This window comes from Sturnira hondurensis, unplaced genomic scaffold, assembly GCF_014824575.4.
Source record: "Sturnira hondurensis isolate 20B ecotype Veracruz unplaced genomic scaffold, ASM1482457v3 Scaffold0018728, whole genome shotgun sequence".
Classification (NCBI taxonomy): Eukaryota; Metazoa; Chordata; class Mammalia; order Chiroptera; family Phyllostomidae; genus Sturnira; species Sturnira hondurensis.
In genome coordinates, this window is record NW_028091359.1 from 16676987 (window position 1) to 16703433 (window position 26447).

A 26447-nucleotide genomic window follows, 5' to 3' on the forward strand; every position below is an offset into this window, starting at 1 on the left:
GACGCAGCAGCGGCGGCGGTGGCGGTGGAGGATCGGTGCGGTGGGAGCTTACTATCCTTTCCCGGTCTCGGTTTGACGACTCCATTTTCCTCTGTGGGGGTTTAGCGCAACGGAGAAGCGGCGGGCTACCGGTAGGTAAAGTTCGGACTGGAAAACGTGTTGCTTGAATGGGTCAGGTGAGGCACCAGGCTCCTAAGGCCTGGTCCTGTAAGGGAAGAGGTATTGGGGAGTCGTATGCGGGAACATCTGGGGTCCCCGGCCTTCCCAGCTCAATGAGGGAGAAGGAGGAGGAAAGCGGGATAGTTGCTCAAAATCTCAAGGCATATCCGAACCCTGAGCCACCCGGAGCCCGTGAATTGGGCGACCGGTTTTATCAACAGTTTTACTCGAATTCCGTCCTTCTGTCGTAGCTTTTGAAAACTGGGCCACGCGAAAGGATTGGAAATGGAGTGGGTCTGTGGCTTCTGAGTCAGGATTAGATTATTGAATTATTTGTTCTGGAGATGTATCTATGAAGCTTTCAGCATCTCGACCATCAGGCCTAAAGGCCTATGCCAAATTCCATCTTTTTCCGTATTATTGAATAGTAAAGTTAGAACTTTTTGTAGAGAACTGTCTGCATCCACAAACTCCTACCACAGACATCAAAATGGGCTATTAAGTCAAAATGTTGTTTTCTTCCAGTTTCTGCCTTTCTTTCCAGGCATTTCCTTGAACCAGCTGGAGCAGTCAGTCCGTTTCCCTTGGTTGTTGCAAGAATTAATACTTTTTCTTTTTTAAGAGGAGACCTAAGCTCTCCGAAAATATGCCCATGGAAATTCACTGTAATGTCAGAAATAACTAGGGATTGTTGAGTTATACCACTGCTACTAATAAACATGGAGAGTATAAACAATTTTGAATTTGATTAATTTCTTGGAGGTGTGTGGCCTGGTTCTCTGTTTATCTGAAAATTACCCAAGTCTTCGTTGCATTGATTACAAAAGTATGATTGCTTCCCTGTCAGCCCTGAATTTAGAGCCCTTTTCCATAACTTTTATCTGTTCAGCCAGTACTAGCCCATTCTTACTCAGTTGGTTTGTCTGGCTACCACATTAGATTAGCATAGTATTGTTGTTCCCTTAGAAGTTTAAACCTCATCAAGAAATTAGTTACATCAAGCCATTGTGCTTTGGGCACATTTTATACTTCTTCCTCAGAAGACCTTGGCAAGTAAGGAAGCTTGCCCAGGTCTTTGGGGGCAAATAAATTGGCTCTTGCTCTCAAGTCCTTGGTCTCAATAATGGCATCACATTCAGAAAGAATCCTGTGTATATAATCCTTACATTTTTCTTCTCTGTTATTCCCAATAATATCAATCACCAAATCCTACCTCTCTATAAAAGTCTGTTCCCATCAATATACACATTATGTTCTTTCTGGTATTCCTCTTAACCACCTCCAACTACTACTACTTTTTAAAAATTTCCCTTCATAGCCAGATTTCTACTTCTGTCAACTTTCTCCGCTTTTATTTGGTTTTCACCCTATACCAGTCTGATTTCTCTTTTAACCACTCTGTTGAAATTCCTCTTATTAAGACCACCAGTGACTTCTATATTACCAAGTTCTAGGCATACATTGTTTCCATTTTCCTCATTGTCTGAGGAAAATATTCAAGACAGTTTACTCCTTTCTTGAAACATTCTCTTTTCTTCATGGACACGTCACTCTTGGATATTCTCCACTTGTCTAACTGCTTCTCGGTCTCCTTTGCTGGCCACTTTTGCTCTCTGCATGGTGTCTAACCATTGAATTTTCTTCACAGTTTAACCCTGGGCTTTCTGTATGTTCCTTCAGGTGATCCAGTCCCATGGCTTTAATAACCGTCTGAAAGCATGGTTAAATCTCTAGTCCAGTCCTCCTTCCTCTGTGTTGAAGAATCGTGCAGAGAGTATGCCAGTATAATAACTGTGTGCGGATGACTCTTAAATGTCCCAAACCTAACATAGCATAAAGAAAATTTTGGTTTTCCCTTTGTTCCAAACCTGGTCTTCCCTACATCACTAAGCGATACTCTCATCCACATGGTTACGAAAGCCAGGGACACCTTGGATCCTCCCCTGCTCTCCCCATCCCCAAGTCTTGTAGTAAGCCATGTCATTTCTACCTCCAAAATATGTTTCATATATGTCTTCTAGCCTTCATCTTCACTGCTACCTCCCTGTTCCAAGCCACCATCATCTTTTTATCCTCAGTTCACCTTGCTTACACTCAGATCCCTTCTGATCTGTTTTCCATATTGCAGGATCAGGTCAGGTCACATCATGTCATTTCCCTGTTTAAAATACTCCAATGGCTTTCCATGGCCTTCATAACCCTGCTTAAGGAGGCCCTTCCCTCTCACATTCTGCTGCCTTCACCGTTCTCTGGCTGTACTAGCCTTAGAACATCACATACTATATGCCAAGTTCTTTCCTGTCTTTTCTACCAGGAGCCTCTTCCCTTGGCTTTGCATACCACATCCTACCCATTCTTCCTATCTCAACCTGAACTCGCAGAGCTAAGGGTGTTTATTTCCTTCCTCCCACTTATAACAGGTCTATATAATTTATGATTTTTCTCCTGCACCAGAACACAGGTATCAAAGGGACAGGAACTTTGTCTTCTATATGGCATGTAATAGGCACTCATTAAATTTTTTTTTCGTTAAATATTTTTGAATAAGCGAGTAAATACTGTCAGTTCTCTGTTTAAAACTCCACAGAGGCTTCCCAGCACCGTTCAGATAGAGTCCAAAGTCTTAACATCCTACCAAGATCCTTATAACTTCATTTCCAATTCATTATGAACCTTTCTTTCTCTTCCCAAAGTAGCCATCGCTGTTCCTGCCACACTGCATCCTAGGCCTCATCCTGGAGTGCTCTTCTCCAACACCACACTTCTCGACCCACTTCTGAAGGAGCCAGCTCCTCCACTTAGCTAATTCTTCCTTACTCTTAAAGTTTGTGTTTAAAGTTACTTCCTCAAAACCAGGTTAAGGTCCTCTGTTACAGGTTCCCGTGGTACCTTTGTCAGTTTATTAAGGGCCTCTACGTGTAGGGGGTTTGTTGTTGTTGTTTTTATGTATTGATTTGAGAGAGAGAGAAACATTGATTTGTTGCTTCACTTATATATGCATTCATTGATTGACTTTTATATGTGCCCTGACCAGGAATCGAACCCACAACCTTGGCATGTGGGAATGATGCTCTAACCAACCAAGTTACCAGGCCAGGGCAGAAGATCTCTACTTTGAGGTTAGAAGTCACCAAACTAAGTCTCCTGGACCATTACAAGTTGTGTCTGCTTTTGTGCTAAAGTGGCAGGTCTGGCCCTCTGTAGATTGCCAACCCTGTGCTACAGTAGTATACAAGATATACTGTTGTATATGTTTCCTAACTGTGTGCAAGGCTCAGTAGCCATCACTCCCTCCTTGTGTTGCAGGAATTCTGAATCTGGTTACAAATTTCAGTTGTTTCTGCTCCTCCTTGTTCCCCAGGGAAACTTGGAAAGAAAGGGGATAACTAATATATATTTTTAAGACTTTATTTGTTTATCCTTAGAGGGGAAGGGAAGGAGAGAGGGAGAGAAATATCAATGTGTGATTGCCTCTTGTGTGTCCCCTCCTGGGAACTGACCTGCAACCCAGCATGTGCCCTGACTGGGAATCAAACCACAATACTTTTTTGGTTCACAGGCCCGCGCTCAATCCACTGAGCTACACCAGCCAGAGCTCGGATGACTAATATTTTTAAATTACTTATTATGTGAACCATTATTAACAGTAGTGCTTTTTATACCCTGACATTGAAAAGATTCTAAAATCATTTCTCACAAATATGATGTGTGTGCATGTTAAAATTATTATATATAGAATTAGCCTCTTCTATATTTTAACATAGGTGGAATTAGAATATTTCATAACAGAGTTCTGAATCCAAATTTAAAAGAAGGTTGTCTTACGTGGACTCTGAATACTTTTATTTATTGGCCCTGGCCAGGTACCTCAGTTGGTTAGAGTGTCATCCCAGTATGCCAAGGTTGCAAGTTCAATTCCCGGTCAGGGCACATACAAAAATCAACCAATGAATGCATAAATAAGTGGAACAACAAACTGATATTTCTCTCTGTCTCTCAAATCAATAAATAAAAAGAATACTTTTATTTATTGAACTTTTATGTTTTTGGATTCCAAATTGGGTAGTCATTGATGAACTATCCAATTTGGCTTAGTCCTTGCTCATAAAGTACAGAGTGTCTTGTAGTTTAAACTCCACACCAAACTTCCAGGGCTGTTCCCCAGACCACTAGGCCCTTTCAAACCTAAGCCTTTGCTCATGTTCCCTTTCTCCAGACTATCTTCTTAACTCCTCTCAACTCAGGCATCACTTTTTCTGAGGTATTTCCTGACCTCCCTCTTCAAATTACTTTCATAATCTTGGTATATGACTATCATGTAACATTTATTATGTTTTGTCGTGACTTTATAAGTGTTTTGAGACAGGTTGTGAACACGGGGGTAAAAAAGCACATTTTACTCATTTTTATATACCCAAATCCCAGCAAAGAACTTGACCCTAAAAAAAACAAAAAGCAAAGGTTAATTGAAGCTGCTAGTGGAGGGAATTAACAGACATCTCTTTTTGCTCTGGTCTCCTTTTAATTGCCTCCTACATCATGTTCAAAGGGAGGGACTGCGGAGGCCTCCCCTGTGGCAATCTGATCCCAGCTCCATTCGTCTTCCAGAGAATGTCATGGTAACCGCCAGCCTCTCCCTCTGAGCCCCACCTTGCACTGCAGCTGTGCTTCTGTCTGGAGAAACCTTCTCCTTTCACCACCCCACTCCCCTTCTGGACCTATTTCAGTAGCAAATTTAACCTGCAGTCATAATGTGGGTAATATTCAAGAGCATAAGTATTAAATACTAAATACAAAATTCAAATTATATCAGGCTCATCTCAGGTATCGTGTAGTAATATTAATCATATACTAATAAGTAGCAGTGTTTTTGTTCTGGAATATTTGCCAACCTCAGCCTGCAGCACTGCTGCAGCATCCTTTGCACATCTAGCTCCCACAAGTTGCAGCAAGTTGGGATTGTGTCTGGCACAGCTCTTTTAACTGGAAGTCTTGGCAGTGAGCTAGTTTGGAGGCATTCCCCCACTACAGCACAGCATGTACTTTATTGCTAACCTAGGGAATGAGAGAAAAGCTGCGTGCCGCACAGAGTACCAGCCACCCTTGGGATGGAAGAAAGCCGTTGTTTTCATCAGGTAGGCTGTCTGTTTCTCTCTGTTGAGTAGGCTGTAGGGCATCTGGTCTGCAGGAGATAGCTAGCATTTAATGTGAAGGTGTTGAGGCCTTACAAGATTGAATTCGTGGGTTTGATAGCTTAATTAGAGCAAACTTGTGTAGGGGCTGCAGTACCCAAATCTATTTTTAATGGCTGAGGGGAAGCGGTGTCAAAATTAGAACACCAGATTAATTGGCAGAAGTTTTAAATACTCATTTTTTGGCACCAGTCAAACTATATGGCCTTAAGGGTACAGATCTTAGAGGGGGAAAGGGCATGGATCTAACCCCAAGACTTCCCTGCGTCACCACCTTGCAGGGCCTGTACCATGGTCCAGTGCAGTGGCTCTCAAACCTTTTGATCTCGAGACCCCTTTATACTCTTAAAAATAATTTAAGACTCCAAAGATTATTTTGTTTGTGTGAGTTATAGCTATTGATGTTTATGAGATTTATATATGTTGAGGTATACAGGATTAGATGTGAAAATGAAAAACACACATTTTAAATAATAAAGCTACTACAAAAAAGTAATTATTTTGCAAAATACAGGTACATCAAATCAACACTTATACAACTCAAACTTATATAATGTTATGTGTTGATTATATCTCATTAGAGAAAATAATCCTACTACATTTAAACATAAATAATACTTTTAATGAAAAACAAGTATAATCTTCAGAATAAAAAAATAGTGAGAAGAGTGGCATTGTTTTACTTCCTGTTTGCTTGTCTGTTTTTCATCTTTTTAACGTCTGCTTTAACAGATTACAGCTGAATTTCTCATGTCTGCTTCTGCATTCAGTCTGTTTGGTACATGTCATCTAGCATCTGGCAAACACTGCCGTAAACTCGTGGGAGAGAGTTTACGGCGGTAAAAGGAGGGTGTGTTCCCGGACCACACCGAGAACTGCTGATACAGCAGAAACAGCTGTGACTTTGGAGTCAGACATATCTTGACTCAGATCTCAGCTCTTGTGGTTGTTGTTTGTGTCGCTTGAACAGCTGGCTTTATCTCTGAGTCTGTTTCCTCTGTTGGACAGAGTGATAAGTGTGCTGTAACTCATAGGACAATGTAAAGGTTAATATGTGTTTGTTAAGTGTCTAGAACTTGGTAGGTGTGTGATAAATATTATTTGGGGGGTACTTTTTTTTAATTGTTTAAAAATACCCTAGGCCCTGGCTGGTGTAGCTCAGTGGATTGAGCGCGGACCTGCGAACCAGATGATCGCGGTTCGATTCCCAGTCAGGGCACATGCCTGGGTTGCAGGCCAGTTCCCTGCAGGCCAACTCCCAGCAGGGGACGCACGAAAGGCAACCATACATTGATATTTCTCTCCCTCTCTCCTTCCCTTCCCCTCTAAAGATAAATAAATAAAATATTAAAAAATAAAAATTAAATAAAAATACCCTAGCCTTTCTAGGGTACTTTAGAAACCCACCCAGTTTTGCTTGGGTTTTTGTGTGAGTGTTTTGGGTTTGTTTTCTGATTCTCTTCCTGTGCCTGCTCTATACGAATATAATAATATATAAAATTATTTTAGGATCCTTATTTGTTTTCATGTCTTTCTCCTACTAGCAGTCAACTCCTTGAGAACCAACAATCCGGTTTCTCTTCCATTTCCCAATTCCTAGTAGACTGTGTGTACATGGTAGGCTTTTAGTAAAGTTTGAAAAAAAATGGCATCTGAAACCTCAGCCTAAAATTGAACATAAGACCGTATCATTGCCTTTCCTTTTCCACCAGAATTCAGTACCTTTAGTTGTGTTCCCTTGAGCTTAGTTGATCTTAAGTTAATTAGTTGTGGCATCAGTTGATGTCAGAACAGGTAATTTTCTGAAGAATTAGAGCCACAGAACCTAAAGCTCGTGCTAGACTTAGATCACTTCAGGTAGCCTTTAGCCACCCTCCTGTTCTCTCCCTTCCCACTGCCGACTTCCACTGGGATGATGGCAACAATATGGAAAAGTAAGTAGTATTTAACAGATACTTAGCATTTATATTTTGTGAAGAGCACAAAGAAGGATATAAATAGCTTACCTGGTACAGAATCACAGAGTATCACAGATGCCTCTCAGAGTGCCATTTATGTTTTCATAGTTTTTTTAAAATTTTTATTCATTTAAGTGAGGGAGAAAGGGAGATAAACATCAATGTGTGGTTGCCTCTTGTGCGTCCCCACCTGGGGACCTGGCCTGCAACCCAAGCATGTGCCCTGACTGGAAATTGAACCAGTGACCTGTTGGTTCCCAGGCCCAAGCTCAATGCATTGAGCCATGCCAGCCAGTGCTATTTTTATTTTTAGAGAGAAGGGAAAGGAGAGAGGGAGAGAAACACTGATATGCAAAAGAAACATGATCTGTTGTCTCCCACACAGCCCCTAACCAGGAACCTGGCCCACAACCCACGCATGTACTCTGACAGGGAATCAAACCCTTGCCCTCTCTCTTCACATGTGGATGCTCAGTCCATGAGCCACACCAGCCAGGGCTGTTTTCATAGTTTTTATTACCCCTTCAATTGGAGAGAGTCTCCAACTTTCATAGGCCTATAGTCTGAGTGGAGAAAATAGACATGTACACAATGACCGTAATTCAGAACAAGATGAGGGGTGATGTTGAGTTTATCAGCAACCAGCTTCAGGATTCCAGAGTCAAATCTTGATGGTATAATTTGTATGATATATGCTGTTTTTTAAAGTTCTTATCAAGTCCCGGGAAGCTCCATGTTTTTGGCATTGTGCACTGCAGTTTCCGGGCTTTGGATCAGTCAGAAATCAGGGAAGTAGAAGACAAAGTTGGGATTGATGGATACAAAATTACAGAATGCGAAGGAAAATTAAGTCTGGAAATCATATTCAAACTTAGTTAACATTTATTGAAACAGTATATGCTAGGTTCTTTCCCCTATGTCATATAATATCCTCAGCTACCTTGTAGGTGGATACACTGTTGCCATTTTCTAGATGGGGAAATTGATACTCACACATTCAATCATTTGCTCAGGTTTATATACCTGGTACATGATGGGACCAGGATTTGATCTCTACCCTTAAGCTTAGCAATCTTTGCATTTAACTAAATTATGTTTATTTAGTAGACCCTGTAAATCTTTTTCAAAGTGCTGTGGTTTCTCTTGTTGTTTTGCTGGGTTGGAGGAAAGGAGATAATGGTAAAAGTAGAGTCATGATTCTAATGTTGCTAAAAAGGTGGGCTCAAGTTAATGAAATGTTTAATTTATTGAAAAGTTCTTTTGTCTCTGCCAATAGCCAGGTATATTGTATATGAAAATGTCTGTCATTAATTTGGCACTTAATTGTTTTCAAACTTATTTTTTTTCTTTAATTTTTTTTTAATATTTTTTTTTAAAGATTTTATTTGTTTATTTATCTTTAGAGGGGAAGGAGAGAGGGAGAGAAACATCAATGTATGGTTGCCTTTTGTGCGTCCCCTGCTGGTAGTTAGCCTGCAAGGAACTGGCCTGCAACCCAGGCATGTGCCCTGACTGGGAATCGAACCGCGATCATCTGGTTCGCAGGCCCGTGCTCAATCCACTGAGCTACGCCAGCCAGGGCCCAAACTTATTTTTTTAATATTTTATTTATTTATTTTTAGAGAAAGGAGAATCGTGGGGGAAAAGGGGGGAGAAATATGGATGTGTGAGAGATACATCGATTGATTGCCTCTCTCACACTCCCAACTGGGGCCCTGGCCCACAGCCCAGGCACGTGCCCTGACTAGGAATTGAAGCGGCAACCTTTTGGTTCTCGGGCCAATGCTCAATCCACTGAGCCACACCAGCCAGGCCTGTTTTCAAACTTCTTGATGAGCAAATCACATAATCTCCATACCACCATCCTATATAATTATTTCTACACTAATTTTTTTCCTCATTTGACCATTTCTGCCCCCAAATGGAAAAGTGAGTAAAACTCTTTGGGGAAGTAAGATAGCATGTATAGAGAGAAGTCCAGTATAATCACCTTTTTAAAGGTACAAATGAGAGGAGCATCCATGGAAGAATGGAAAATAGAAGAGATGGAGTCATCCGATGCTTATGCTCTCCTCCCCAGGTGGAGTTGATTGGGCAGAGCGGTTGCATGTGGCTAAAAGTCTGTCTGTGAAAAGGTGTAGGGCCTCTGTAAAGTCACGTGTCTCATTCTTTTGTCACCGTCGCTCTTCCTTCTCTAGTCTTTTTCAGGCAGGCCGTGACAAGCTGCAGCGATGTCTGATTTTGTAGAAAGTGAAGCCGAGGAGTCAGAGGAAGAGTACAACGATGAAGGCGAGGTGGTGCCCCGAGTCACCAAGAAATTTGTGGAAGAAGAGGATGACGGTGAGGAGTCCCCAGCCTCCAGCTTCTTCCCACTATTGCTAAGCTTTGGATAGTTGGATTCTTGCTGATGGGAGGCTCAGGCTAAGCACAGAAGTTATCACACATGAGGTACCAGCTTGAGAATTTTCAGTCATTTCGTAGAGAGTATTTATTGTGTATCTATCTATCTGCTGTATGCCAGGCACTGTGCTTAGAATGAACAATACAAAATAAAACCCAGCTATTGTAGAGTTTACATTAAGGGTAGAGGACAGACAGTAAACAAATACATATGTAGTGTTTCCCTCTTAGAGACCTAGTAGTGTTGGTATTCATGCACCCAGTTTTCTATTTTTCTGACCAAACCCAACCATTAGGGTCACCAGCAGAGGACCGTGAAATAGCTTTAAAGGCAGAAAGGAAAATATAAGTTTCATCAAAAGAATTATGATGAAAGAAGGAATATAATTGCTGAGTTTATAAACTGAGAGGAAAGCAAAGGTAGTATCGGTGGCGTTAAAGCCTCTGGTAAAGAGCCAAAGTAATTAGGGAATCGTCTTACCTACAAACTGATGGTAAATAGGAGAAAGAGAGAGTCTCTTCCACATCCTTGTGTTCTAAGTCAGTGGTCATGTTTTACACCTTTAGATGAAGCAGAAGAGTTAGCATGGCACCCAGGCCGTTCGGTTCAGAGTAGATGGAAAACCACAGTTAAGCAGGTGGCCCTGCCCCACAACAACATGTTTCCCAAACCTCATGTCTCAAACGTGGATGTTTTATAGATGAGGAGGAGGAGGAGGAGAACCCCGATGATCAGGATGAGCAGGGTAACCTGAAAGGCTTTATCAATGACGATGAAGATGAAGGGGAGGAGGATGAGGGTAGCGACTCTGGTGATTCAGAAGATGATGTTGGTCACAAGAAGAGAAAACGCAGTGAGTAGTCATCTCTCCTCAAGTGAAGCGAGGTTGGGGTGGGAGTTACCATGGAAAAGGGGCCTGTCGGTCACCATGGGTAACACTTTGTTTTCTCCAGCATCTTTTGATGACCGCCTGGAGGATGATGATTTTGACCTCATTGAGGAGAATTTGGGTGTCAAAGTCAAAAGAGGAGTAAGTGTTATTCTTTGTCTCTGTCCCTGGGGGTGAAGGAGAAAGCCCTTGAAATTCAGTTACTTCTGGGGAAAAAGGCACATCCAAAACAGTTTGGAGAACATCAGAGAAGAGAGAGTTGCCCAGTAGCGTTGTGCTGTGGAGTCTGGATTTATATCTGAGACCTGCGTGCCTGTCAGAGAAAGGCTTGTGAGCATTTCAGGGGTAGGCTTTGGGGCTGAAAGAGCTCCACGTAATGTGGTTCTCTCCCACCTCCCTTGGTCAGCGTAACCCGTGGGAAAACGTGAGTGAGACTGGAGAGCAGACCTCCTTATGCCAGTCCCCTCAGACCCTGATGAAGCAGGTTTTCCCACCCCTAGCAAAAATATCGACGTGTCAAAAAAATGTCAGACGATGAGGACGACGACGAGGAGGAATATGGCAAGGAGGAACATGAGAAAGAGGCCATTGCAGAGGAAATCTTCCAGGATGGCGAAGGGGAAGAAGGGCAGGAGGCCATGGAGGCTCCCATGGCTCCCGCAGAGGAGGAGGAGGAAGATGATGAAGAGTCAGGTATGTAGCATCGGGCAGGGAAGCCAGTGCTGGGGTGAGCGTTAGGGTTTCCTAGCCCTTAGGAATAGGGTGGGGAACCATTCATCAGCTCTAGGACCCCAGCGTTTGACACAGAAAAAGTTCATTTTTAGGAGATTCCCTACTCTCCTCCTCACTGGCCACTCACATAGTAGGAACTAAAGCCACCTAGTCCTGGCTCTGAGCACTAATCCCTCCCTTTCCTGCCCAGACATTGATGACTTCATTGTGGATGATGATGGACAGCCTCTGAAAAAACCTAAATGGCGGAAGAAGCTTCCTGGATACACAGATGCGTGAGTGGGGTCTGGTACAAGGTAGTGATAATAACATATGAGTGAATCCAGTCGAGGAGGTTAGAGGCTCCTGCCAAAAATGGGACATTGGTGGTTCTCAGCTATTTTGCTTTCCTGCTACAAGTGCCATTTGCTAGGCAGTGATGTCAGCCTGCTCCTAGAAGCTCCTAGAGCGAGCGCCCTCTGCATTATAGGATCACTGTGGGATTGGGTGGGCAAGACTCCAGTCTCTCTCTTCAGCCTGCAGGTCCACGTTCATTCATTTATATGGTAACCTTCTAAATAGAATTTTGTCGGAAGAAAGGTTTTGCCCTAAGGTACACAGAAATGCCTTAGCAGAAGACAGATCCACTGAGTTGGATCTGAACACATTTGCCCTCTTGCTACTTGATCCCTGTCACTAACGTGTCAAAGATGGGCTTTTTATCCTCCATAAATAACATCCCTAGAAACATCCCCCAGCTAAGCCTCTTTTCCACAGTGAAAACGCTTTTTGATTTGCCTTTCTCTTAACCTTCTCAGTTCCCTTGGGGCAAGTAAAGGGTCTATTCAGGGGCTGCATGTCTCTCCTCTCACCAGAACCTGGGCCTATTGCCCCTTGCTCTCACCTACAGGGCCCTGCAAGAAGCCCAGGAGATTTTTGGTGTAGACTTTGACTACGACGAATTTGAGAAATACAATGAGTATGATGAAGAACTAGAGGAAGAGTATGAGTATGAGGATGATGAGGCTGAGGGTGAGATCCGAGTGCGCCCCAAAAAGACCGCCAAGAAACGTGTGAGCCGCAGGAGCATCTTTGAGATGTACGAGCCCAGCGAGCTGGAAAGCAGTCACCTCACAGACCAGGACAATGAAATTCGAGCCACTGACCTGCCTGAGAGGTTCCAGGTAAGAAACTACCAGCCTCTGTCCTGCTGACCTGTCATCACCAGCTCTGAGCCTCCTGCTGCAAGGGTGTAGCAGAGAAACCATCTTAACAACAGTGACAGCAAATGTGATCTAAGAAGTTGGCTGTCAGTGCAACCTGACTGGGCGGTACAGGGTCCAGCTCTCCAAGGGGGGGAGACGAACTTGTGCTGCTTCTGGATCCTGAAATGGCACTCTCTTTAGCAACATGTGAAGTGCCTACTTCTTGCCAGGACGACAGTCCTTTGGGTCCTGGAATTGTGTGCCTGCAGAGCACACATTTTTGTCCAGAATGGTGTGTGTTTCTCCTACGTGGGATGCAAGAGAAAGCCTCACTCGGTTGTCTTGTCCCGTGCAGCTCCGCTCCATCCCAGTCAAAGGGGCCGAAGACGATGAACTAGAAGAGGAAGCTGACTGGATCTACAGGAACGCTTTTGCCACACCAACTATTTCTTTGCAGGTACCCCCCAAAAAGGTCCTTGTGTTTGACATGAACCAGAAGTTGAGGGGCTGCTCCTCTGCCACCCCAAACATTTGTGTGCCTGTTGTGGAACTCTGTGTGTGTCTGCGCGCGTATGCGCGCGCACGCACAGATGAGAGGGGTTTTCCTCGGTTTCATCTGACGGTCATCCTGTGACATGCGCAGTTTCATGTGTGGTGAGATAAAGCAAGTGACAGTGCTGTTGCTGTTTCTTTTTTATTCCGACTATAGGAAAGCTGTGATTACCTGGACAGAGGACAGCCAACCAGCAGCTTCAGTCGAAAAGGGCCCAGCACAATTCAGAAGATTAAAGAGGCCCTGGGCTTCATGCGAAATCAGCATTTTGAGGTAGCACCTCAATCTCTAGTGACCCGTTTCCAGTGTTAGAAATTCAGCCAGGGGATGAGGGACAAGGTAACTACCTTAGTCAGGTGGGAATCCCCCTTTTCCAGTCCTCAGCAGTGGCCCCTAGACTTAAGTGTGAGGACTACAGGAGACTGGTGATTGGGAGAACGGTGCTGCCCTGTCTGCAGCATTTTCTTCCCCAGTGGCAGAGAGCATGCACCCTGGATGGGCCTGTGAGGGAGGCCAGTCTTCCAAACCGAGGAATTTCCTGGCAAAGGCAATCCATACAGAGTTTTCCCTCTGGTTGAGTGTTGTCTCCTTGCCACCCCAGGTGCCTTTTATTGCCTTCTACCGGAAGGAGTATGTGGAGCCTGAGTTGCACATCAATGACTTGTGGAGGGTGTGGCAGTGGGATGAAAAGGTAATGTGGTTCCACGCTCCCCAGGGGGTTGAGGACTGGATTGGACACTGCTATTATCAGGGCCCAAGCTCTCTGAGCAGCCCAAACCCCCAACACCACCCCCAGGCCTGTTAGTTTTCCCCAAAGTCTCCTGGTAAGGAATGGAACAGCCTTGAGACTCCAAGGCTGAACACCAGCCCTTAACTGCTGTCCTATCCTGTCCTAGTGGACCCAGCTAAGGATCCGCAAAGAGAACCTAACGCGGCTATTTGAGAAGATGCAGGCTTATCAGTATGAGCAAATTTCTGCTGACCCTGACAAACCTCTCGCTGATGGCATCCGGGCTCTGGACACCACCGACATGGAGAGGTAGCATATGCAGGGTTCACTGCATGACACGGAGCCCTCAGATCAAAGGCAGCCCCACCACCAACCCCAGGCGAGCGTAACCTTGCAAAATTCTCAGCATATGTATATGAAGTTACTTAGGAAACCAAATTATAACCAGAAAGTAGCTTGGTGAGCCCGAAGTCAGAGGGATGTGAGGTGGAAGCAAATGATTTTAGTGGCCAGTATTGTGAAACTGGGGGGTGCGGCAAGGACTGAGTCAAGGAGTGAACTTCACTGAAGACTTGCTGCCTTGTCTTTCTCTCCGTTTCTGTTTGTACTTCTAACAACCAGCAACCATCATTTGTTTGTCATATTTGTCCTTTAAGATACCTTGGTTGTAATTAAGTGTCGGTCTGGGGCCACTGAGTGTCCATAGTAATTGGAGAATCCAGGCACCCGTCCTGGTTGGGATCTTGCCTGGTGGGAATTGGATCTCTTGTAGCAGAACTGGGGTATGCTCTTCCTTAGTGACAAGTGAGGTCTTACGTCCCTTCCTTCAGGCTCAAGGATGTACAGTCAATGGATGAGCTGAAAGATGTTTACAGCCATTTCCTGCTTTATTACGGCCGTGACATCCCCAAGATGCAGAATGCTGCCAAGGCCAACCGCAAGAAGTTGAAGCGTGTAAGGGAAGAGGGAGATGAGGAAGGTGAGTGCTGGGAAAGAAGTCCCAGGAGGTTCGATGGCCGTGACATGTCCAAGGATGCCCTTGGCTGAGTGCCTTTTGGGGCTTCTCTGTATGCATCAGATCCTTGGGAGTGATTGGAAACCAGCGAAAAACTCCTTTTTCCCTCCCAGGTGAAGGTGAGGAGGCAGAAGATGAGGAGCAGAGGGGGCCAGAGCTCAAGCAGGCTTCCCGCCGAGACATGTACACCATCTGCCAGAGTGCCGGCTTAGGTAAAAGCCAGCCATTAGGACCAGGGCATTCCAGCCTCAAGCGAGGCAGGGGAGTCCCGGATTGTCACTGGTGGGTGGGAAGAGCATTTAAGGAACATCTGAGTGGATGACCAGTTTGGCTCTGAGCACTTGCGCCCATGTCCCACACTCACCCCATAGTCAGTGGTCCAGCCTCTCCCTAAATTCCTGAAGGGATGGAAACACATGTCTAGAGGGAGACAGCCCATCCTATCTTTGGGAGATTCTTTTATTAAGCTGTAGCTTCCACCTTAGTTCTGAGCCCAAGAGTCACATAGAAAATTTCTATTTCTTCTGCCTCATAACAACCTGTTAGATATTTCAAGTCAGTTTTTTCGTTGCTCTTTGTAAGACACCCTGGTCCTGTTCATTCATGACCTCTTTAAAGTCTGGTGCCAGAATTGCTGCTCTATACCCTTAAGAGTCTGTTGCCTTACCTTTCACTCTCCTGGTTATTTTAGATGGTCTGGCCAAAAAGTTTGGCCTTACTCCTGAGCAGTTTGGGGAAAACCTCCGGGACAGCTACCAGCGGCACGAGACAGAACAGTTTCCTGCGGAGCCCTTGGAGCTGGCCAAGGATTATGTTTGCAGGTAGGCAAGCAACAGGTAGCTGCCAGGAGGAGGGGCCTGAAGCCAACACACCTGCCTCTGTAACTCCTCCATTTTCCCCACAGCCAGTTCCCTACACCAGAAGCTGTGCTAGAAGGTGCCCGCTACATGGTAGCCCTGCAGATTGCTCGAGAGCCCCTGGTTCGGCAGGTGCTGAGGCAGACTTTTCAGGAGCGAGCCAAGCTAAATATAACCCCCACCAAGAAAGGTAGAAAGGTGAGCTCTGGATAAAGGACTTTAATCCAGCAGGTGGCCCAGCTTGCTGATTGAGCTGAATTTCCTGTAGCTCAGCTCTCTGCCTGAGAGCACAGAGATAGTCTTTTCTCCCATCGCCAAGCCAGCCTGTAGGCTGATGATTCCCTCTTGATGTATATAGGATGTGGATGAGGCTCACTACGCTTACTCCTTCAAGTACTTAAAGAACAAGCCTGTCAAGGAACTTAGAGATGACCAGTTCCTGAAGATGTGCCTGGCTGAAGAGGAAGGGCTGCTCACCATTGACATCAGCATAGATATGAAGGGCGTGGAAGGGTAAGCAAAGCTCTGGGGTCGGGGCTCTTGGGGAGGGCTTGGAGAGGAATCTCTTGGAGGAAGGGGTCCCTCAGGAATGTGAACCACAATTTCAAAATTGAGCAAGCGATTGTAGTGGCTCATTCGCACTGTCTGGGAAGTTGGGCATCACCTTTTCTCATCCCTAAACCACGGTGTTGTCATTTCTCAGGTATGGCAGTGACCAGACGTATTTCGAAGAGATCAAACAGTTCTACTATCGAGATGAGTTCAGCCATCAGGTGCAGGAGTGGAACCGGCAGCGCACCATGGCCATTGAGCGAGCTCTGCAGCAGTTCCTCTATGTGCAGATGGCCAAAGAACTCAAGAACAAGCTGCTGGTCGAAGCCAAAGAATATGTCATAAAGGTGAGAACAGAAACTCATGATTTCCCCAAACTAGAGCTGAGAGTGAAGGAACCCCTAACAGCTGAAGGAGAAACTCTGGGGGCAGGCAGAGCAGAATTTGAGAGGGAGTACAAACAGGGCTTGGGTCATTGCAAGACCCCTCTACTGGAGCAACCTCTTCCCCCACTCCACCCCTACCTGCCAATCCAAACAGTTATTGTTTATGTTGCTGTCCTCTGTGTACTTTGCAGTTTCCAAAAGCAAGGTATGCCCTCTGGTTGTAAGCCTGCCAAAGGCTAGGAACATGTGCATATGAATACACACATGTGCCTGCATCTGTTTCCTTAGCATGCTATGGTGTCTGGTGTGTCTCCTCCCCAGGCCTGTAGTCGAAAGCTCTACAACTGGTTGAAGGTAGCACCCTACCGGCCAGATCAACAGGTAGAGGAAGATGATGACTTTATGGATGAGAACCAAGGAAAAGGCATCCGCGTCCTAGGCATTGCTTTCTCCTCTGCCAGGTAACTCACTATTTCTGCCTACCTGCCGTCACTCTTACCTGTGTTCCATTCTTATTCTCTTATTCATATCCTCATATTGCTGAGTATCACACTGTTCTTTTCTTGTTCGGCTGTCAGAGATCACCCTGTGTTTTGCGCCTTGGTCAACGGTGAAGGAGAAGTGACAGACTTTCTCCGGCTGCCCCATTTTACCAAACGGCGAACTGCTTGGAGAGAGGAAGAACGGGAGAAAAAGGCAAGTGACTGGGGTGGGTCACCAAGTATACATCTTGAATATTATCTTCTAACTCAGGGGGGTTAAGTGCTTATGGTCTAAGCAACATCCCATGCAAGACCCTGAATGTCTCTGACCTGGTTGCTTACCCCTCAAGTCCTAGGATAAGTCTCACTTCCTTAGGCACTAGATGGCACTCAAGTTCTGGTGCAGAATTTACTTCTGGCTTGAGGCCAGTTCCTCAGCCTTGTGTGCTTGGGAGTTGCCCTTGACTGCCTCTGTTCTCACAGCATCTGGGTCAGCCTGTTCCAGAAGCTGAAAGCCACTGAGGCGTTAAGCCAGCCTTTTCCGTGCTGTAGTCTTTCAGTGTCTGTTTTTCTAAGGGAAGGAATTTGAATTCATCTCATGTGTATACTTCTGATTTTTTAACCTAACTCTGTCTTTCAATTTTCTTGAGAGTGCCCATTCTAAAAAGTAATTTTTAACAAACAACTAAAAAAGAGAGAAAAATCTTGAATTGGAAATCAGAATAGTCCTGACTGTCAGGCAATGGTTTACGTTAAAACAGAGCCAAGTGTTTTTATTTTATATATATATTTTTTATTAATTTATTGATTTGAGAGAGAAAAGAAGGGGGGGAGAGAGAGAAATCGGCCTGTTCCATCTATTCAGTCTGTTCATGCACTCATGGGTTGGTTTTTGTACACTCCCTGACGAGGGATCACACCCATAGCCCTGGTGTATGGGGATGACCCTCTAACTGTTCGAACTACTCAGCCAGGGCAAAGCCTCGTATTTTTAGTTAACCACAGCCCAAGTGTAACCCATAGTATAAGAACCTCAGAAGACATTAACAGGTGTGTAGTATTCCATCCAGAGAGCCTAGTCCTTCTGTTTTGCATTCCAGCTAGACAACATGTGATATACATCATTGTTCTCTAGTTTTGTAAGGTCTTGAGCTACTTAGGGAGAGAGAACTTCTTGAAATCTCCCTATTTTCAGAGTCATTTAACTTCAATTTTCTTTCAATCCAGGCTCAAGATATTGAAACCCTGAAGAAATTTCTTCTGAACAAAAAGCCCCATGTGGTGACAGTTGCAGGAGAAAACAGGTAGGTGGGCACCAGGGGATTGGGCCAGACTTGGTTTAAAGTCACTCATCTTTTGTTGTTGAGTCTCGCATGTGCTTGTGTAGATCCTTGGTAATATCCCCATCCCAAGGGAATATTCCTGGAAATATTGTACCTTGTCTTCACAGCTCTCTCCTCCCCACAGCCCCACCCCCTATCCCTCCCATGAGAAACTGTGCAGAAATAGCCCTGATTAATACCCTTCATCTCTCCAGGGATGCCCAGATGTTGATTGAGGATGTGAAGCGCATTGTGCATGAGCTGGACCAGGGCCAGCAGCTTTCCTCTATTGGGGTGGAGCTGGTTGACAACGAGTTGGCCATTCTCTATATGAACAGCAAAAAATCAGAGGTAATGCTGGACCCTTAGACCTGCACAGCCTAGAGCTATCATTCCCGGAGAGACTTAGTAGGGGAAACAGAGGTTTTTCGGGCCACAGGGCTACACCTGTTTCTTTACCTATGGAGAGGTTTTCCATTTTTGTCAGTCATGGTTCAGACTAGAAACCTCATAGATTAAATTGGTCCCCAGAAAAATGGTCCCAAAGGAGGAGAGAAGGTGACTTAAAGCCAGAACAGTTCGGATTTTCTCTTGCTGTTGGAGCCGAGGGAACTTTATGGCTCTGCTGACCCTCATTTGACTCTAGGCAGAGTTCCGGGATTACCCGCCAGTGCTGAGACAAGCTGTCTCCCTGGCCCGGCGCATCCAGGACCCTCTGATCGAATTTGCCCAGGTGTGCAGCTCTGACGAAGACATCCTGTGTCTCAAGTTTCACCCTTTGCAGGTGAGTAGGATTTGACAGGCAGGTCTAGGTGGGCAGAGTAGCACAGTAACCTTATTCCCTGCCTGCTGTGTGTCGACAGGAGCATGTGGTGAAAGAGGAGCTGCTCAATGCCTTGTACTGTGAATTTATCAACCGAGTCAATGAGGTTGGGGTCGATGTCAACCGTGCCATTGCCCATCCTTATAGTCAGGCCTTAATCCAGTATGTGTGTGGCCTGGGACCTCGAAAAGGGACCCATCTTCTGAAGGTAAGATTGGGTTGAATCAGGGAATAGGAAAAGTTCCCATTTCCTTGAACCTTTATACCATGCCAATATGATTAGACAGGAAGACTAAACTCAGAGGAGTAAAGGGCCTTGTCCAGAGTCATCCAGCTAATGGGAGTCGGAGTCAGACTTCATTCAGACCTGGTAGCCACAGCTGTGCTCTTCACTACTTTACTGTAGTGGCTCATGGAAAGATAGCGGTAAGCCATGGAGGAAAACAGATGGAGAATGGCAAGAGAGTATCAGGCCCAAACCTTGGGATAGTGGGATTTTTTCCACTGGAAAGAAAAAGGATTTTAATTAGGGGGAATGGAGCATGCAGGAAGATTCAAAGTTATTGATGATAATATTTTTTCTAAAGGTTAGTGATGGGTACTTGAGTATATATTTTATCATGATCTTTTAAGGTATGTATTAGTTATATATTACCTTTGGTGGGTATAACATAGGTCATTAAAATAATTTTTTGGTAGCAGACAGTAGTATGGTGTAGTGCTCAGTTAGACAGTGGGGCACAGGGACAGAGTTCCCATCATGGAGAGTTTCCCAGAAACCTGAAAGCAGCCTGGGAGGTGGGGCCTGCCTCCTGCTCTGACTAACTCCAGTCCTCAACCCTAGATCCTGAAGCAGAACAACACCAGGCTCGAGAGCCGGACCCAGCTGGTCACCATGTGCCACATGGGTCCCAAAGTCTTCATGAATTGTGCTGGCTTCCTCAAGATCGACACAGCCTCCCTGGGGGACAGGTGATGCCTCGCCTGGGTAAACCAGGAGAGATTCCCATGGGCTTTGCTTGGGGCTTCAGGGGCTTAGGGCTGCCACAGGGCCACAAGCTGTTTAAATTAAGAAATGTTTTAAAACAAAGATGAAACCTTTGTTCAGTCAAGAGCCTCTGACCTATGGAAAAGATCGGTTCAATTATGTGAAGTTTTTCTTGGTGAGAGAAACATAAAAAGAACCAACCTAGGGCCCTGGCCAGGTAGCTCAGTTGGTTAGAGCGTCCTGCTACTCCAAGGCTGCGGGGTCAATCCCCAGTCAGGGCATATACAAGAATCAACTCATGGACGCATCAATAAGTGGAACAGCAAACTAATGTTTCTCTCTCCTTTCCTCTCTCTAAAATCAGTAAATTTTTAAAAAATTTTAAAGAGGGAAGGTTTTATTCATTAAACAAATTTGTTGTGGTGGTGTGTCATGGCTTATAAGGGTGGGTATAGCAGGGGCAGTGGAAAAGGAGAATGGGGTTATGAGGAGATACGGAAGGGGGAAAGAGATTCAGTGTGTTTTGAGATGATGTTATTGAGAGAAAGTTTTATTCACTTGGACTTTGGACTTCACTATTGACCTCTTCCTCTCCAGAAGTTATCAACTCAGTCTTTGGAGGATCTTTTCCACGGGCACATAGCTCCTCATTCAGTAATGGAAATCAGTGGGGAAATAGGCTTCAAGTTGTAAAACTTCATTTTCCACCCAGCTTTGCTGTAACACTCCACGAATAACATAGGTCCATGTGAGTGCACGGGCAAGACCAGCCTGGGAAGGCTTTATGGGGGAAAATAGTTGTCAGCAAATTTTCAAAGGTCTTTTTCCCCCTTCTTGCGTTATCTTATTAAAAGACTTGTGAAAGTTCATTATATAAAATTCAACATACAGAAATATTATGCAGAAAGTGGATGTCCCCCATAATCCCACTCCCCAGAGATAACTACTATAACAATTTGATGTATACTGCAACTTTTCTAAATTTTATTTTTGCTATGCATTTACTAACTACCCATTTACTACAAAAATGGGATCATATGGTTCATAGTGTTTTGCAGTGCATTTTTCATGTATCGATATATCGTGGCCATTTTTCCATGTCAGCACACATAGATTTACCTCATTCTTTTTAATGGCTGTATAGTACTCCACTGTATGGAGGTACCCTAATTTATTCAACCAGTTCCCTACTAGTGGACATTTGGACTATTACCAGAAACTTTTCATTACATACCCTGCCCATTTTCTGCCTTTCCTTTAGCACTGACTCATATATTGAAGTCCTTGATGGTTCTCGAGTCCATCCTGAGACCTATGAGTGGGCCAGGAAAATGGCAGTGGATGCTCTGGAATATGATGAATCAGCTGAAGATGCCAATCCTGCTGGAGCCCTTGAGGAGATCTTGGAAAACCCGGAGCGGCTCAAGGACCTGGACCTAGATGCCTTTGCAGAAGAACTGGAAAGGCAGGTGGGTAACAGGGTAGAAAGCCTGGTGTAAACACCATCCCAGTGGCCTAGTTGGGAGGAGAGCTGGACAGCAAGGCTCCAGAGAAACCCCCAGTATTATTAGTGTGAGAAGCTTGATTTTCTCTTCTCCCTCCATCCACACTGGGTGTCTCAAAGAAGTTTTCATCTGCTTTTTAAGGATCCAAGGCAACTGCAGTTATTGTGAGGGGCGGGAAGGAGCTGGGAGGGGCTAGGTAATAGTTTCCTTCTGGGCCCTCCTCCTCCCTTCCAGCATTGCAGCTTCACACTTGCCTGTTTTGTACATGGGGTTCTCCAAAGCCCTTTTATTATAGACCAGTATTTTACGGATAAGAAGAAGTTTGAAAACCTTCTGTAGTTAATCCTGGGGGAAAGAAGAAAAGAAGCCCTGACAGAAACCATTTAGCCTACTGCTTTCATTGAAAGGCTCAGGGTTTGGGTTGAGGAGCGGTTGCAAGGCTCTTGTTGATGAGCTTCTTCCCCAGGGATATGGTGATAAACATATCACCCTGTACGACATCCGGGCAGAGCTGAGCTGTCGGTATAAGGACCTGCGGACAGCCTACCGCTCTCCCAACACAGAAGAAATCTTCAACATGTTAACCAAAGAAACACCAGAGACCTTCTACATTGGTAAATGCTGGGTCTAGTTTTAGTTGGAAAAGGATATGTAGGGGTGGGGAGGATACACTTACTGCAGTGGTCCCCAAACTTTTTGGCATCAGGAACCAGTTTTCCACAGACTGGGTGGGAGCAGACAGGAGGCTGAGCTCAGGCGGTGGGGTGGGGGGTGATCAGAATGCAGAGTTCAGGCAAGCTTCGTAACTGGCCACAGATCTTAGGGTCTGAGGCCCCAGTGCTTGGGGAACCAAGGTTTACTATATAAATTTAAACCAAGCAGTGATTCCAACAGAATAAGGCAGGTTTTTACTGTGCCTGGGGAGCTTTTAAAAAGATTAAAGATCCCTAGACTGGAGTCAAAGCTGAGTTCAAGGTCAAATTACGTTTTTAACCTGAAATCTTTTTTTTTTAAGATTTTACTTATTAATTTTTAGAGAAAGGTGAAGGGAGGGAAAAAGAGAAGGAGAGAAACAGTGACTAGCAAGAGAAACATCAATTGGTTGGTTGCCTCCAACACCCCCCCCCAAAGGGGGACCTGGCCCACAACCCAAGTGTGTGCCCTCCTGACTGGGAGTTGAACCCGCAACCCCTCAACTTGCAGGGCAGTGCTCAGTCCACTGAGACACACCAGCCAGGGCTGCTGTGGAATCTTTATGAATTCACTTTTATAAGCCTCATTTTCCTATGTCTACAAATCAGGGGAGGATCCTCCTTGTCAAAGACATGAGGGAAATCAGTGCAGATGCTGTAAGGCAGATGTTCTGTCAGCAAAAGGTTGATGGAAGAAGTTGCCTCTCCAGTTCTCTCAGCTGGCTCCTATTCTCTTTCCCTTCCTCCAGGAAAGCTCATCATCTGCAATGTCACTGGCATTGCCCACAGGCGGCCACAGGGTGAGAGCTATGACCAGGCAATCCGAAACGACGAGACTGGGCTGTGGCAGTGCCCTTTCTGTCAGCAGGACAATTTCCCAGAACTAAGCGAGGTATGTGCTGCGGTTACCATGGTCACTGAACTTCCTTGCATAAATGGTATGAGTGCCCTTGAAAGGAGTAGGCAATAGGGGTGTTTCGATAATGCTTTCCCAAATGATACACAAAGATGGAAGAAGACTAGGACACAAACAGGTCTAACATGAAGTCCCTCCGTGTGCTAGTGAGTGATGATCTGTGCACTTTCTTCTGTTCTGACTCAGCCCTTAATCCCTGTTTCCCATTCTCTGGGCGCCTAGCTCAACCAGATTAGAGACGTGAGGACACGAGTTTCTGACCTGCAGAGCTGGCACAGTGTCCCTTTGCTAGTTAGACGGTATCTCTAGGCTCCCTTCAACTTTTTTTGTTCTCCAAACACATTTTAATTTTTTCCCACATTCCTCTAGACAGTCATCTGCCTTTCTCATAGTCAGAACTCTATTAATGCTTTTTCATGGTCTTCAAATGTTAGGCAGACTGTAAAAGACAGTTTTTTATCTTTACTCAATAAAAGAAGCGGATGGGATCTGTCCAGAATATATGGAAAGCCAAGAGGCAACTGGTTCTCTGAGGAGACTGACTTTGATGTTGCTTACGCCCACTAGGTCAGAACAAACTGGGAGAGGGGAGCCTCAGTTTCAGCTAGAAGGACATATAGGTTAGCGTAAAACTCACAGTTGATTTGATGGCCAGTGGTGCCAAACGTGAGTTACAAGTGAAAGAATGTTGAGGATGTTCATGTTCTGTGTTGGTGGGTGGCTGAGTCATTGTGTGTTCAAACCATTTTACCAGGTGTCGATGGTAAATTACGACACCCTTGGCAGCTCTTTTCAGAATGTGTGATTTCCAGAATCTTTTTTAGTTTTGCTTCTTACTTTTTAAAAAGATTTTTGTTTTTATTCATTGAAAGGGGAAGGAGAAAGAGAGGGAGAGAAACATTAATGTGTGGTTGCCTCTCACATGCCCCCCAACTGGGGACCTAGCTCATAACCCAGGCATGTGCCCTGACTGGAATCAAACCATTGCTTTTGGTTTGCGGGCTCACACTCCATCCACGGAGCCACACCTGCCAGGGCTGATTTCCAGAATCTTAATGCTCAAGCTTCTCTCCTGGTGCCTTCTTTAGGTCTGGAACCACTTTGACAGTGGTTCATGCCCAGGCCAAGCCATCGGTGTCAAAACACGACTAGACAATGGTGTCACCGGCTTCATCCCCACCAAATTCCTCAGTGACAAAGTGGTAAAGCGACCAGAAGAGCGAGTGAAGGTAGATGAATGACTGGGTTAAGGCACTGGTTTTCAGCTGCCTAAATTGGGTTCTCTTTAACATTGGGCTGCCCCCATGAAAAGTTAGGCTCTGTTCCCAGTGGCTGTTGGTGGGGGGAGAGTTTCAGGAGGATTTATAACTAATTGAAAGAAGCCAAGGCAAGAAACATCTGAATGCTTTTGTTTAGTGCCTTGCGAAATTTCGTCAAGCTGCCAGCCCTGTGGGAGAGGGCTTTCTCTTCCAGTGTGGGAAGCTGTGGCTTAGTCCAGGGGGCAGGAAGCAGGGCCCAGCATTGAATGCTGAGAAACACAGAGGCCAAGTTCCCTTTCTGTTCTAATAGTCTCCTGCCATTAATTATGTGTAAATACACTAGATATAGCACTTGACATTTACCTGTGTTGTCTCTAATCTCACCACCTGATGGGGAAGGAAATAGTACTTTCTTTTTTTCAGAAAAATTCAAATGCCTCTTCCAGATTACCCAGTTTAGTTTGTAACATGGCTAGTCCTGGTTCTGCCAAATTCTCTGGTTTAAGTGTTGTGAACCCTGAGAACTCCAGACTCAGGAAAGCTGGGCAAAGACTCTTTGTTTCTAATAAATTAAGCTAGGGAGATTTTCAAAGGGTGAGCTGTGCAGAGTGACTGCCTTTTATCACTGTTTAGACAGATAGGCTCAAGTCAAGGGTAAAGTACAAAAAATGCCTATTACTTCCTTCCCCTCCAAGGGCAACCAGACTGATACCTCCTAGGAGCAGTAACTAGGCAACTTTATGGGAGAAGGTAATAGGCCCAGTGACAGGATAAGTCCCTGTAAACTCCAGTTGGTTTTCCTGCCTAGAGTAGGAGGCATCAGGACAAGACATAGCCTATAGTCTGCAGACCAGACTCAACCCTGAACTTACCTGCCATCAGTAGCTGGCTGGCTTTGGGCAAGTCACTTCATCTTTCAGCCTGGACTTTTGTTCACTCAAATGCAAACAGGGCCTCGGGCTAGATTGTCTTTGTCCCTTCCAGCTCAAATGTTCTGTGGATCTAGGTGGGAATGACTGTTCACTGCCGCATCATGAAGATTGACATCGAGAAGTTTAGCGCGGACCTGACCTGCCGCACCTCAGACCTCATGGACAGGAACAACGAGTGGAAACTGCCCAAGGACACCTACTATGACTTCGACACTGAAGCAGCAGACCACAAGCAGGAGGAGGACATGAAGCGGAAGCAGCAGCGGACCAGTGAGTATGCCCACCACCGTGCCTCTGACCCCCCGTCTGAGCCTCTTTGCCCCTGCAGGATGCACGTGCTGATGGCAGTTTCCCTTGCTCAGCCTCCCTGTGGGAGTGAGTGCTTGGCTTCGAGGAGCTGAGGCCCAGAGATATCTAAAGGGAGTCGTTGGCAGGGCCAGGTCTCTGGGGTCACATTTTCTTTGCTAATGCATTATTACTCTTAAAACTTCATTCTGTCAGCACCCAAGGGCCCCAATGAACACATCTTTCATATCAGAGTTGAGGCTCAGAATTCAATAGTGGGTCAGAGATTAAGCCATTGCTGTTGGTCTCCAGTTTCGTCTCCTGATCTGCTTCTTTCCTGCCCTCTTCAGCATATATCAAGCGAGTGATCGCACATCCGTCCTTCCATAACATAAATTTCAAGCAAGCAGAAAAGATGATGGAGACCATGGACCAGGGCGACGTGATCATTCGACCAAGCAGCAAGGGTGAGAATCATCTGACAGTGACATGGAAGGTCAGCGATGGTATCTACCAGCACGTGGATGTGCGGGAAGAGGGCAAGGAAAATGCTTTCAGCCTGGGAGCCACTCTGTGGATCAACAGCGAGGTGAGAGCCAGGCCCTGCTCACTTCCCATCCCCACTCCTGCTTCCA

The 26447-nt window shown here is 45.3% G+C and overlaps 1 protein-coding gene across 2 annotated transcripts in view; it reads left to right on the top strand.

Moving 5' to 3' along the window:
- Positions 1–7: 7 nt before the first annotated feature.
- Positions 8–26447, top strand: part of SUPT6H (SPT6 homolog, histone chaperone and transcription elongation factor) — a 31514-nt gene continuing 5074 nt past the window's right edge. Inside the window, exons 1-31 of one of the 2 annotated variants that reach the window (XM_037070337.1) lie at positions 8–131; positions 5219–5294; positions 9508–9649; positions 10411–10563; positions 10664–10740; positions 11100–11292; positions 11522–11606; positions 12221–12494; positions 12871–12972; positions 13225–13341; positions 13670–13759; positions 13965–14107; positions 14629–14777; positions 14927–15025; positions 15505–15634; positions 15718–15868; positions 16029–16183; positions 16374–16569; positions 16930–17069; positions 17187–17304; positions 18318–18394; positions 18628–18763; positions 19059–19196; positions 19276–19443; positions 20080–20207; positions 21485–21692; positions 22195–22342; positions 23170–23312; positions 24425–24565; positions 25602–25797; positions 26163–26401. In XM_037070337.1, coding sequence (XP_036926232.1) covers positions 9541–9649; positions 10411–10563; positions 10664–10740; positions 11100–11292; positions 11522–11606; positions 12221–12494; positions 12871–12972; positions 13225–13341; positions 13670–13759; positions 13965–14107; positions 14629–14777; positions 14927–15025; positions 15505–15634; positions 15718–15868; positions 16029–16183; positions 16374–16569; positions 16930–17069; positions 17187–17304; positions 18318–18394; positions 18628–18763; positions 19059–19196; positions 19276–19443; positions 20080–20207; positions 21485–21692; positions 22195–22342; positions 23170–23312; positions 24425–24565; positions 25602–25797; positions 26163–26401 — 4203 coding nt within the window. In that variant the 5' untranslated portion in view covers positions 8–131; positions 5219–5294; positions 9508–9540. The remainder of the gene's footprint in view (positions 132–5218; positions 5295–9507; positions 9650–10410; positions 10564–10663; positions 10741–11099; positions 11293–11521; positions 11607–12220; positions 12495–12870; positions 12973–13224; positions 13342–13669; positions 13760–13964; positions 14108–14628; positions 14778–14926; positions 15026–15504; positions 15635–15717; positions 15869–16028; positions 16184–16373; positions 16570–16929; positions 17070–17186; positions 17305–18317; positions 18395–18627; positions 18764–19058; positions 19197–19275; positions 19444–20079; positions 20208–21484; positions 21693–22194; positions 22343–23169; positions 23313–24424; positions 24566–25601; positions 25798–26162; positions 26402–26447) is intronic. The other variant, XM_037070336.1, reaches the window with a different exon arrangement.